This window comes from Chionomys nivalis, chromosome 15, assembly GCF_950005125.1.
Source record: "Chionomys nivalis chromosome 15, mChiNiv1.1, whole genome shotgun sequence".
Taxonomy (NCBI): Eukaryota; Metazoa; Chordata; class Mammalia; order Rodentia; family Cricetidae; genus Chionomys; species Chionomys nivalis.
In genome coordinates this window covers 23050691-23063353 of record NC_080100.1, presented here as the reverse complement: position 1 = coordinate 23063353, position 12663 = coordinate 23050691, and the positions used below count along the sequence as shown (strand labels likewise).

Sequence of the window (12663 nt, the reverse complement as noted above, 5' to 3'; positions counted from 1 at the left end):
GTCATAGCTACCTTGTCTTTTACAAACCACTTCTTTTGCCTTCTTTCCTTCATGATTTTTCTAGGATCTTGAGGATTTTATCTCTAAGTTTGGAGACTCAGGTTTTGTCCTTGTGGCCCTGGGCTCCGTAGCAACCCTGCATCAGACCAAGGAACTTATTAAAGAGATGAACAGTGCCTTTGCTCGCCTCCCTCAAGGGGTGCTGTGGACAGTTAAGGATGCTCATTGGCCCAAAGATGTGAGATTGGCCCCAAACGTCAAAATCATGGATTGGATTCCCCAGAATGACCTTCTGGGTAAGCATCCCTAGACCTGTTACTTTATTCCAGTTTATGTGCTTTTGGAACTTAATAGATAACGGATGTTTGAATATTTGGACAGGCAGAAGAAAAGACTGCTGATATGGTAAAGTTAGATCTCCAGCAGGCAAGCAAAAGCAGCTAGAGTTCTTGGGGTAATCAATCTGTGCTCTAGACAGGTGACAGCAGCAATTTCCTTATTCTTCCCAACTCAGACAGGTCTCGAGGTCCTAAATAGATATGTACCCTTGACATAACAATATTTAACACTGATCTCTTCAACACAATCTTGAACAATATGTGAACTATAGCTACTCCTTAGGGAAGTTGACACTATTCTCACAATGATGTGAGAACTTTTCAGCATTTTAAAAACACGAATATAAATGTAAGAATGCAGACACATTTTGAGAGTTGGCAAAGGACTGAAAACTCAAGAAACTTACATTGATGTTGGGGGATTGAGGCTATAGGAAGCTATTTGAGTGTCAACTCAAGTAACCTCAGAGTATGATATGATTTTTTTGTACAACAGAGAATTCCCTAAAGCCACATCCCCTCAAATTGTTTCTGTGTGACTTTTTAAGAACCCATCACCTCCACACACAACGACTAAATCAGAATTTTGTACCTAAATTGTGACTAAAAATAAGCTGGGAAAAATTTCACTTAGTTCTACATTCAGTAAAATTACAGGCTACACACAGAGAATAGACTTGCTTTCCAGGGAACTTGGGCAGATTTTGTGTGAGGTATAATTTGGGATGATTTCTTTATGATCATAAGAAATGTATGGTTGCTTTCTATATGGAGTGACAGATAAGATTGGTAAATACAGAAGTGTCTGATATATCATTAACTTTTTAAGTTTCTCTTAAAATAGAGTACAAGCTTAGTAAGAGATCAAACGTGGAAAGCAAGAGAAGGCAGAGGCAATAAATGTAAAAAAGAAAGCATCAATGGTGAAGATGAGGGTGATTAGAAAGACAGAGGAACATGCCTGGCCTGTCTCTCTCTTTATAGCTATCACTGGGTTCTAAGTGCTTGAATAGTTTTGCACTGAATAAGGCATCCTTTTGTAGAGGGAAGGCTGGATATCATATCCTAGAACAATGCAGATCTCAAAATAAAAAACAGTATATCCATTATTATGTCCAGTACATTGGTATTTCTTGGGTCTGCTGCTTTACCTGGTATCTGAAACTTTCAGAGTGAAATATTGAATTCTATGTTTTTTCTTTTGCAACAGCCCATCCTAGTATTCGAGCTTTTGTCTCCCACGGTGGAATGAATAGCGTCATGGAGGCCATCCAGCATGGAGTACCCATAGTAGGGATTCCATTTTGTTCAGACCAACCTGATAACTTGGTCCGAATAGAAGCTAAGAAAATTGGTGTTTCTGTTCAGCTAGAGACAATCAAGGCAGAGACATTTGCACTTACACTGAAAGAAGTCATAGAAGACAAGAGGTATGCAGTTTTCTAGTGTTGAGCTCCTTTAGGTTGAATGAAGGCCTAACACTAAGGGGTCTGTGTTGTCTGTTTATCAATGAAACCAGAATTTTGTGGGGTGTGGTAAAATGTAGGAGGAGGGAGGTTGCTTGTAATTCCCAGCTGCCCTGATAGCTTAGACCCAAAAATAATCACACAGAAACTGTATTAATTAATCACTGCTTGGCCCATTAGGTTTAAGTTCTTATTGATAGCTCTTACATCTTAATTTAACCCATTTCTATTAATCTGTGCATCGCCATGTGACCGTGGCTTACTAGCAAAGTTTCAGCAATCTGACTCTGGCAGCAGCTCTATGGTGTCTCTCCAACTCTGCCCTTGTTTCTCCCAGCATTCAGCCTAGCTTTCCCTGAATACCTAAGTTCTGCCTTGCTATAGGTCCAAAGCAGTTTCTTTAGTCATTAATGGTAATCACAACACACAGAGGGGACTCCCACATCACCTCCTCTTTTCTGTTTAAATAAAAAAGAACACTTTATCTTTAACATAGTAAAATTACATACAACAAACTGTTATCAATCAAGAATTACAGTTGTGTATATTTTATCTTTTATCATAACTAAGGAAAACCATATTGTTATTATCTATTCTTCAACTCCATCAAAGACTCCAGAACAATTTTATATCACCTAAGTAAACAGGAAGTACATTGTAAGCAACTTCCAAAACTCTAGAATTTACAGAGACATCTCACTGCCTAGACAGTCATCCAAAGCTTTTTTTTGTATCATTTGGGCATCCATCTTAAGCCTATAGGCCCATAGTATCTAGCAGACTTTTCCATGAAGCAGGAAACTTCAAATACAGTTCTGCCTATATTGGTAATTTGTCCATCATTTTCTTCTGTGTCTTGCAGAATGTCTAGCAGACTCTTTCATGTAGCAGGAACCCCAAAGAATGATGTAACCTTTAGGCAAGTAGAACAGTCTTTTCTCTGTGGGTCCTGCATGTCCAGTTAAATAGTCCAGACAAAAGCAGTTTCTTGCTCAATGTGTAGCAAACTCCATAAGGATCCTCATCTTCCTCTCGAAGTAAATGGTGTTGTCAGGAGCAGACGTGTCTCACTACCATGAAAAGTGTTAAGCTCTTAAACATTTTAAATGTCATATTCTGAAGGTCTCTGAGAGATTTAAAGAATACCTAACTAACTGAAATATATCTCTATATATCTAGAAATTTTAACTAACATGACCACAAGCTTTACTATTATAGATTATTATCTATTAACCTATATTTTTAAATTATACATTGCATTTTTAAATGAGCAGCACAAACACCTTAATCAAGTGCAGAAATATACATATAAGAGAACTGACCTTAAATTTGTGTCAATAAACCAAGATCCATACCAATGCAAAGTATCCATCTCTATAGCATGTCCCCCTTTAAATGTAAACAAACATTTATAGACAATATTTGGGAATATGGGCATAGTTTTGTCCAAACTGCTTCCTGATGATTGTTGGGTATAGTAATTTTTGGGGTGCTCACGGTGACCTTTGGGGGGGGGTCTTGTTCCATCAAACCATACCAGTCTGGAAGCAATCTACAAGTTCTCATCCTCTGTGGAAACAAGAGAAGAACCTCTTTTCCAAAGCAATATATCCTTAGAACTATATTTTGAATTCAAGATACCTTTAAAATATATATGTTGGCTTAGCTCAGCAGACCATACAATGAAATGTCTCTCTATGCTTAGCTTCTTTACAGTCAAAAATGCAAAGAAAACAGAATAATATACATAATCTAGACTCTCTGTGAATTTTCCATCTTTATGTAGCTTATTTTTACTCTATTACTTTTTAATATTTATTTTATTATCTTTACTTCTTTAATCTCTGACTGTTTGTACTCTGTCTCTTTAAAGACTTTACCTTTTTTAAAAAAACATTTACTTCTTTTAATAGCTCTCTATACTCCTTTTCTTCTCTCTTCCAAGCCTATGTACATTTTTTTAAAACACACTGTCTCATTTAGAAGTCTTTTTCATCTGGATTTGTTTTTATTGCATATCTGTAATTCTTTACTTTCCTAGGAGCGCTTTTTAAAATGCTAAGTACTCCCTAAAACTTAAGTTGCACCATTACTATGATATATATGGTACTTCCGGCTTGCCTGCCCAGTCCAGCATGGCAGAGCTGCTAGCGCCTCTGAGAGCCATGCACACCACCCCACTTTCAGACACACAGCCAGTCCACATTACCATAAAGCAAGCCGTAGCATGCTGCTCACAAACCCCACCAAAATGCTTGTCTCCCGAAAGAGCCAGAGGTCATGCTGGCATCAAGGCCTAGAAAGCCAGCATTTCAAAACTGTGAGGCTTTTTGCTATCGTTGAGTCAGGAAAACCTCTCTTAAAGGAGTCATGACTCTGCTTGCTTCTAGCTAACAGATCCTATTCAAGAATATGCCATTAGCAAATCATGTTTAACTCTGTTCTTTTGTGTCTATAATTAATTTTTTAAGCTTTCTCAAGTTTTACATGGATTTGGTTCACCATATTGTCATGCCAATTTGTTGCAGCCCCCTCCCACTACAGTAAAATACACGTATAATGCTTAGGTCCTGCTTTTCCTTTGCTATTACTCTCAATTTTAGGTTAGATGCTCAGAATATGCTTCTACCTGATGTGGTGTGATGATTTCTTCTACACACATTATGTTTTTGGCCTCTTATATTTTGGGTAGCTGTAAGAAAATTCCAGTTGAAGCAGGAGAGAACAGTTGTGGCTGATCCCCTGACTCATCATATATGTACAGAATTTCAACTGAATTAGAAGAGGACTGTCTTAGGAGATGCCATGACCGAGGCTATGTATAAGATAAGGCATTCAATTTGGCCTGGCTTACAGTTTCATAGGGTTAGTGCAGGGTGATTATGTTGACAAGTGTGACTGCAGGCATAGCATGGAGCAGTAGCTGGGGGCTTACATCTTTATCTGCAGGCAGGAGGCAGAAAGATCAAGACTGGTCCTGGTGTGGGCCTTTTGATATTCTCCAGTGACAAACCTCCTTCAACAAAGTCACAGTTCTTAGTCCTTCCTAAACAGTCCACCAACTGAGAAACAAGCATTCAAATACATGGCTATTGGAGCTACTCTTACGGAAGCCATGCCAAGGACCTTTGCATGCCTTTTATACAGCTGATCTCCCCTCCTTATGGTCTTTATGATATTTCTCATAGGATCATATCTACAACATTTTACTTTTAGGAGACCATGTACTTAGCTATTATCTTTTCTGTACTTGAGCTCACTCATCATTCACTAGTTTATCTTTGACCCTTGAAAAGATTTATAATAGCTCCATCATGTGTGTCTTTATTGTCTTTCCACACTGGTACATAGAAAACATGCACCATGGGGGAGTACTGCACGTCAGTTTTTGCTCTGCTCCTAATGTCCAAAACAGGCCTGCTATAAAGAAAGAATTCTCAAATCTAGCCCAAATGGGCAGGAACAGAGACAAAAACATATCATTTGCCTATCCAGCATAATGATTTCACAACCAAAGTAGACTAAGTACTCAGTTTTCGATGTCCTAATCACTTTGTCAGATATATATTCTATCACATGTATACAAATATATTTAATGTAAGCACATCTTCAGTACCATAAGTGCAATCTTTACAGACATAGTCATTTTTTAAAAAAATTTCCCTTCCATGGTTAATTTTGATCTTTTTTTTTTTTTTTTAAAAAAAATGTTTTCCTTTTTAGTTTTTTATTGAATCCTTAGGACGAGGTAGACAATGTGAAATGTATGCCAACAATTTTGTTTGAAGCTAACTTATGCGTCTGTATCAGAAAAAAAAGTGTTTTGTGTCTGTGTGTTTGTGTGTCTGTATGTGCATATACCTCTGTGCGTACACATAGGTGTGTATGTACTTAAGTGTGTATGTATACGTTTTTGTGTGTGTTATAAGGTCTCAAATGTGCACAGCATATTGGTAACACATTGTCTCTGTGTCTGCCCTCAGGTACAAGTCTGCAGCAATGACTGCCAGGGCCATCAGGCACTCCCACCCCCTCACACCTTCCCAGCGTCTGGTGGGCTGGATTGACCACATCCTACAAACAGGGGGAGGAGCACATCTAAAGCCCCATGGCTTTCAGCAGCCATGGCATGTGCAGTACCTGCTGGATGTCCTATTGTTCCTGCTGGGGCTCACTGTGGCCACCTTGTGGCTGTTGAAGAAAGTGCTTGGCTTGTTGCTCAGGATCCTGTGTGTGGATAGGAAGGAAAAGAAGGCATAATGTTAAGTTTGACCTGGGGAGGATGTTGGGAGCTCTGGCTCTTTAAGGGCTTCCCTGGTCCCTAGCACGAGGAACTCCCAGGGTTCTCCTCTTTCTCTCTTTTTGCAGGTAGAGCTCCAGTTGTCCTCACTATTTTCTGTCTTTTTCATAATCCTCATACAGTACATTGACTGATGGGGACTCAGCATTCCCTGGCTCCCTTTGCTAGTACAGACCTTCCTTTCCCAGTCATTGGTTCTTTTTACCCCTTTCTGTCATTCACGGAGTTATGAGAGTTTCATCCTCTGTGACTTCTAGTCTCTGACTCTTACTTCTCCAATTGCTTTAGATAAAAAACCCCACATATTTACAAATTTCACTTACTCTTATAGTTTTCTTTTCTTTTAGTCTCTCTTTAGAGCTCAGAATATTTGTTCAGTTTCAAGATTCAATATGAACAAATTTTACTGACAATGACAACATATGAATAAAGTAAATTATTTTTTCTTAGTAAAATCAAAATTAAAGTTCATAGAAAATTGAAGTGTTGTGAGATATAAGTTTTATGTGACTGATATGATAGATTTATTTTCTTATGTCAGAGAAATTAAAATAAAGAAAAGAAACTACAGTCTATCCACTTATTGAAGTCACAACTATGTGCAAAACAGAATAAACCAGAGATTTATAAATTGATACAGAATGAACACTGCTGTTAAGAAGATACAAAGAGAAGTGTTAAATATTGAATGTCCTATTTTTAAGATGGTGAAAGTTGAGCAACAGCAAGGAATGCGTGGCCATTCTTAATAAAACATTCCTTATCCTTGAAAGCAAGTGTACATGGAAAATCCCATGCGGGGTCATCTGCAGCGTGGTTTAGGAACACATATCACAGCTCATGTTACACACAGAAGCCAGAATATAAGGTGTGCTTATAAAATAAAAAAATAAAATATACACAGAAACAAATGTAGCTCTTTTCATCGGCATTTTTATAATGATGAAAAGCATGAAAGAACCTAATAGAATATGAGTTGAGAAAGCTTAAATTGTTCATTAATTTCTCTGGTTAAAGACAAATATAATTTCAAATGACCTTGTAATTCACTATTTGTGTGATGCTCAGACTATCCTCGGTTGGAAGAGAGGAAGCACACTGAATCCCTGCTGAGTCTCCACGTCCTCTTAACTTATCAAGCAGAGTGTTCTATTGCAAGTACCTCCTGAAATACCGTCTGACTTAGAAACAGATAAAGTTCTTTTTGAGCAGGTGTTTTCTTGTTCCTAAGATCATTCCATCAAGAACACACCTCAACTAATGTTGATTTTCTAAAATAAATCTTGTTTAATTTCTGTGTTAAATCTTCAAATCATACTGCTTACTTTAATGATCTTAAAAAACCAATGACCACCCTACGTGGAGAATACACAGGTAAAATACATGATGAAAGTGGAATGGGGGCCTTTCTAGAAAGTTCTGGTCCAGTTCTTCCATGATTCCATGATGGAGGGAGCCTGAGGGGGGAAGTATGGAGGAAGGGTGGTTGTCAAAGTAACTCAGTTTAAGAAATGTGACTTAGATTTATCTGCCACAGCAAGAACAAACTAGCCTGCTTTTGTTCTGGCAGGGGAGTTGCTAAGAATAAGCATGAAACGAATGTAAAATAAAGAATTAAAATAAAGAAGCCAAACAAAACAAATGTGGAAAAGGTAACTTCTCTGTGTGTGAATCACCTCTGCTTGCTCCTAAAGGGTGTGGCTTCATGTCTCACCTGGCAATAAGTCATTCAGGGGGTCAGCATTGTAGAGTCAGGAGAAAGCCGCTGAGGTAATTACAACAATTTTCCAAACATTTCCTTTTTAAAAGTGGAAGATCAGTTTTGAAGCTGTGTTAGAAACCAAACAATTGTCAACAGAACTTCTGCCTGTCATCTTTTCCAGAACAAAGAACATGGGCTTTTACAGTCACTGGGATTCACTAGGTAACAGGAGTGTAAACTTGAGAAAAGGTAGGACCAACAACATAGGATTAACAGTGAGTTGAGTCACTCAGACCACGAGCCTGCTGCAGCATTTCCAGGCCATCCAATTAGTACTAAAAGTTTTGATTGGCAGGGGCAAGACAGAGAAGAAGGAGGAGACACAGGGCCGTAGGAGGGTACCTGAGTCCCCAGGTGCATAAGTTCATGTCCATAGTTTCAGCTTGAAGCAATGTGTTGCAACAGATCAGCATTTTAGGTAACTTAATGTTCTTATTTATTCGATTACCTCTGTCACTTCTTCATTTTTAACAATAGGATCTATAATCTAAAAAGAAAAGTTAAGCTTTGAGAAATTATGTTCCAGTGATGCTATCCCTAGGCTATATCAGTGCGCAGATCCCTCCCCCAACCTCTGGGCTAGTTCTTGGAAGAGATGCTTAGACAAAAACCAATATCATTTAGCAAAAGCAAAGGAGACAACACTTTGTGAGTGGCATATGTATGCTGGGTTCCTGAGTAAAAAGTGTTTTGATGATTTGCTGTTAGTATCCTGATGCCCTTGATGAATCTGAACTTAGAGAAATTCTGTTGTGGACCAAGGGGTGAGTAGCCACCCTCCCAGCTGGACAGTCCAGTGTCTAGATCCTAGGTCCTGGAGCAAAATCCTAGGCCCTTCCCCAACTCATTTCAGCTGCGCTAGCTAGCAGGCAAGACTGCAGGCAGGCTACTCCACCCCTATCAGACTCTGTAATCTTCGATTCCCACTCTGCTCCCAAATCCACCTCTGCCCTGAGACCTAAGTGGCTCCCTGTACACAGATAGCAACTGCAAAGAGTGGACTAGGAACATCCCCCCGAGACACAGACAGTGCCTGCCATGGTTGGATGAAAAGGCAAAGGAAGTGTCTGCACCAATTGGAGGAAGAGATGGGTAGATGCTAATGCAAGAATATATTCAACACCCTAAAGAGTAGTGTGACCTTAGCAGAAACTAGTGGACCTACAACAGGAAGACCCGAACAAACCAATGCAGAGGAACCGAAAGAAAATGACCTTAAAAACAACTCTTTGAAGATGTTAGAGACCCTTCAAGAGGAAATGAAAAGTTTCCTCGAAGAAACGGATGAAAAGACAAACAAAAAATAGGGAGAAATCAATAAATCTCTGAAAGAAAGCCAAAAACAAACAAACAGGCAAAGGAAACCGTTCAAGACTTGAAAATTGAAAATAAGAAAGTGAACCCAAAGAAAATCGTATAGTCATCCGCCTGGAGAGGGGAAGTAGACAAGATTGCAGGGCAAAAACTGGGAACTTGCTGGTGAGGTGGCATGGGGCAAAGGGGAAATAGGATGAGAAACATGAGAAGGGGAGGATGGGAGGAGCTCGGAGGATTGGGATGGTTGGGATATAGGAAGGGTGGATACAGGAGCAGCGAAGTATATATCCTAACTAAGGGAGCCATCTTAGGGTTGGCAAGAGACTTGACTCTAGAGGGGTTCGCAGGTGTCCAGGGAGATGTCCCCAGCTGGTACCTTGGGCAACTGAGGAGAGGGAACCTGAAATGACCCTATCCTATACTGATGAATATCTTACATATCACCTTAGAACCTTCATCTGGCGATGGATCGAGGTAGAAACAGAGACTCAATTTGGAGCAACGGTCTGAGCTCTTAAGGTCCAAATGAGGAGCAGAAGGAGGGAGAACATGAGCAAGGAAATCAGGACCACGAGGGATGCACCCACCCACTGTGACAGTGGAACTGATTTATTGGGAGCCCACCAAGGCCAGCTCGTCTGGGACTGAATAAACATGGGTTGAAACTGGACTCTATGAGCATGGCGGACAATGAAGGCTGATGAGAAGCCAAGGACAATGGCACTAGGTTTCGATCCTAATACGTGAACTGGCTTTGTGGGAGCTTAGCCTGTTTAGACGCTCACCTTCCTGGACGTAGATAGAAGACCTTCGTCTTCCCGCAGGGCAGAGAATTTGGACTGCTCTTCAGTATCGAGAGGGAGGGGGAATGGTGTGGGGGGGTGGAGAAGAGGAGTGGGGATAGGGGGAGGGGAGTGGAGGGAGGGGGCAATATTTGGGAGGAGGGGAGGGAAATGGGAAACGGGGAGCAGGTGGAAATATTAATTAAAAAAGAATTAAAAAAAGACTTGAAAATTGAAATATAAGCAACAAAGACAACACAAACCATGGGATTTCTGGAAACGGAAAACCTGGGTACATGAACAGAAACTACAGCTGCAAATATAACCAGCAGAATGCAGGAGATGAAGGAGGGAATCTCAGGTATGGAAGATATAATAGAGGAAATAGATTCATCGGTCAAAGAAAACATTGAAGTCATTAAGGTCATAACACAAAATGTACAGGAAATCTGGGACCAAACCTAAAGACACTAGGGTTAGAAGAAGGAAAACAATTCCAGATTAAAGGCACAAAAACATATTAAACAAAATCATAGGAGAAATCTTTACCAACCTAAATAAGAAAATGCCTATGAAGGTACAAGAGGCTTACAGAATACCAAATAGACTGCACCAAAAGTCCCCTTACTACATAGTAATCAAAACACAAAATATATAGAATAATGGAAGAATTTCAAAAGTTGCAAAGGGAAAAATCTAAGTAACATATGAAGGCAGACCCATCAGAATTACACCTGATTTCTAAATGGAGACTCTGAAAGCCAGATGCTCCTAGATAGACATTAGTTGGGTGACAGTGGCACACACCTTTAACCACAACCCTGGGGCCGGTGGAGAAGCAGGCAGATATCTGTGAGTTGGAGGCCTGCCAGATCTACAGAGCAAGTTCCAGGATAGGCACCATAGCTACACAGAGAAACCCTGTTTCAAAAAAACAAGAGAGAGAGAGACAGAGAGAGAGAGAGACAGAGAGACCGAGAGAGATTAATATCACAGATGTCACTGCAGATTACTATATCCAATAAAACTTTCAAATCACCATAGATGGAGAATAATACATTGCATGACAAAAATAAGTTCAAACAATACCTATCTACAAATCCAGCCCTACAGAAAGCACTAGAATAAAAACTCCAACCCCAAGGAAGTTTGCTGCACCCAGGAAACTACAGACAGTAGATAATCCCGCACCAGCAAATCCTAAAGAAGGGAACCACATACACATTACCACCAAAAATTACAGGAATTAACACTCACTGGTCATTAATATTACTTAACATCAGTGGACTCAACTCACCTATAAAAAGATACAGGGTATCACAATAGCTACAAAAACAAGATCCATCCTTCTGCTGTATACAAGAGTCACACTTCAACTTCAAAGACAGAGATTACCTCAGAATAAAGGTTTGGAAAAGGACTTCCAATCAAATGGACTTAAGAAGCAAGCTGGTGTAGCTATCTTAACATATAACAAAATAGACCTCAAACTAAAGGTAATTAGAAGAGATGAAGAAGGAAAATACATATTCATCACAGCAAAAATTCATGAAGATAAATTCTCAGTCCTGAACATTTGTGCCTGAAATACAAGGGCCCCCACATTGTAAAAGAAACATTACTAAAGTTTAAATCACACAAAACCCCCCACACCAATAGTGGGAGATTTCAGCACCCCACTCTCACCAATAAACATGGCTACTGGACAGAAAATATACAGAAAAATAATGGAACTAACAGATATTATGACTCAAATGAGCTTAATAGACATCTATAGAAAATTCTACCTGAAGACAAAAGAATATACCTTCTTAATTGAACCTCATTGAACCTTCTCTAAAATCTACCACATACTCGATCTCTATTGCAGTTGTTTTTATCTTTTGTAAATTGTTTCCCCATAAAGCTTATATTAAACTCCAGATTTTGTGCCATAAAGTGTTTGATGCAACCTTCATCTTTGTAGATGTGGCATAAAGATAGACACAGGAGCCCTTGAATGGCACGCTGAGCAGATTTCTCTCTCATAGTCAGAAGTGCCAAAGAGGCTGATACGTAACAAGTAATTTCTAATGAAGGAAGAAGTTTAGAATGGAGCAGTACTCCCCCACTCTCAGCTGCTACCTAATTCTTAGAGACAGCAGTTAGTTCATCCTCATAATGTGTAACATTGCTTCACAGAGAACAAGGTCAATATCTAGAATTAACTCAAATAAGGTCACTGCAGGAACAAGTATTTGCCAGTTATGCCAAAAAAGAGCACTCTAGGTGCAAATATCAGAAGAGCTGACCATAAATGGGTTAGACAAACAATGAAATCACATGGCAGTAGTGTTACATCAGGAGGTATTGACATTGTTTATACAGCTCTATGATGTTAGTGATCTAAGATGTTTGAGGTTTATAGCATGAGTCCCCTTTCCATTCCTTCAGGAATATGTAGAGTTTGTTGTTGCTCTCTTGTGCTTGCACATGGGAGGATGGTGTAATACTTCCATTCTGCTTTACGATATTCATTCAGAGCCTCTTTGTTTTGTCTTCAGGTAAAGTCCTGAACTTAGGCCATGAGCACATTTTTGTGAATTTGTGACTAGTGAGAGGTCTTGAGGAAAAATCTTAGGTGTTTTCCTGGGAAATTAGCTTATTATTGCCACTATTGGAGATTTTAGAACTGGAACCTGGCTTAAAGGATAACAGA

General features: G+C 39.5%; 1 protein-coding gene across 1 annotated transcript in view; it reads left to right on the top strand.

The window, feature by feature from the left end:
• Positions 1-6064, top strand: part of LOC130887550 (UDP-glucuronosyltransferase 3A1-like) — a 29281-nt gene extending 23217 nt beyond the window's left edge. The window contains exons 5-7 of the mRNA XM_057790045.1: positions 65-296; positions 1549-1768; positions 5788-6064. Of these exons, the coding sequence (XP_057646028.1) occupies positions 65-296; positions 1549-1768; positions 5788-6064 (729 nt within the window). The remainder of the gene's footprint in view (positions 1-64; positions 297-1548; positions 1769-5787) is intronic.
• Positions 6065-12663: the final 6599 nt, after the last annotated feature.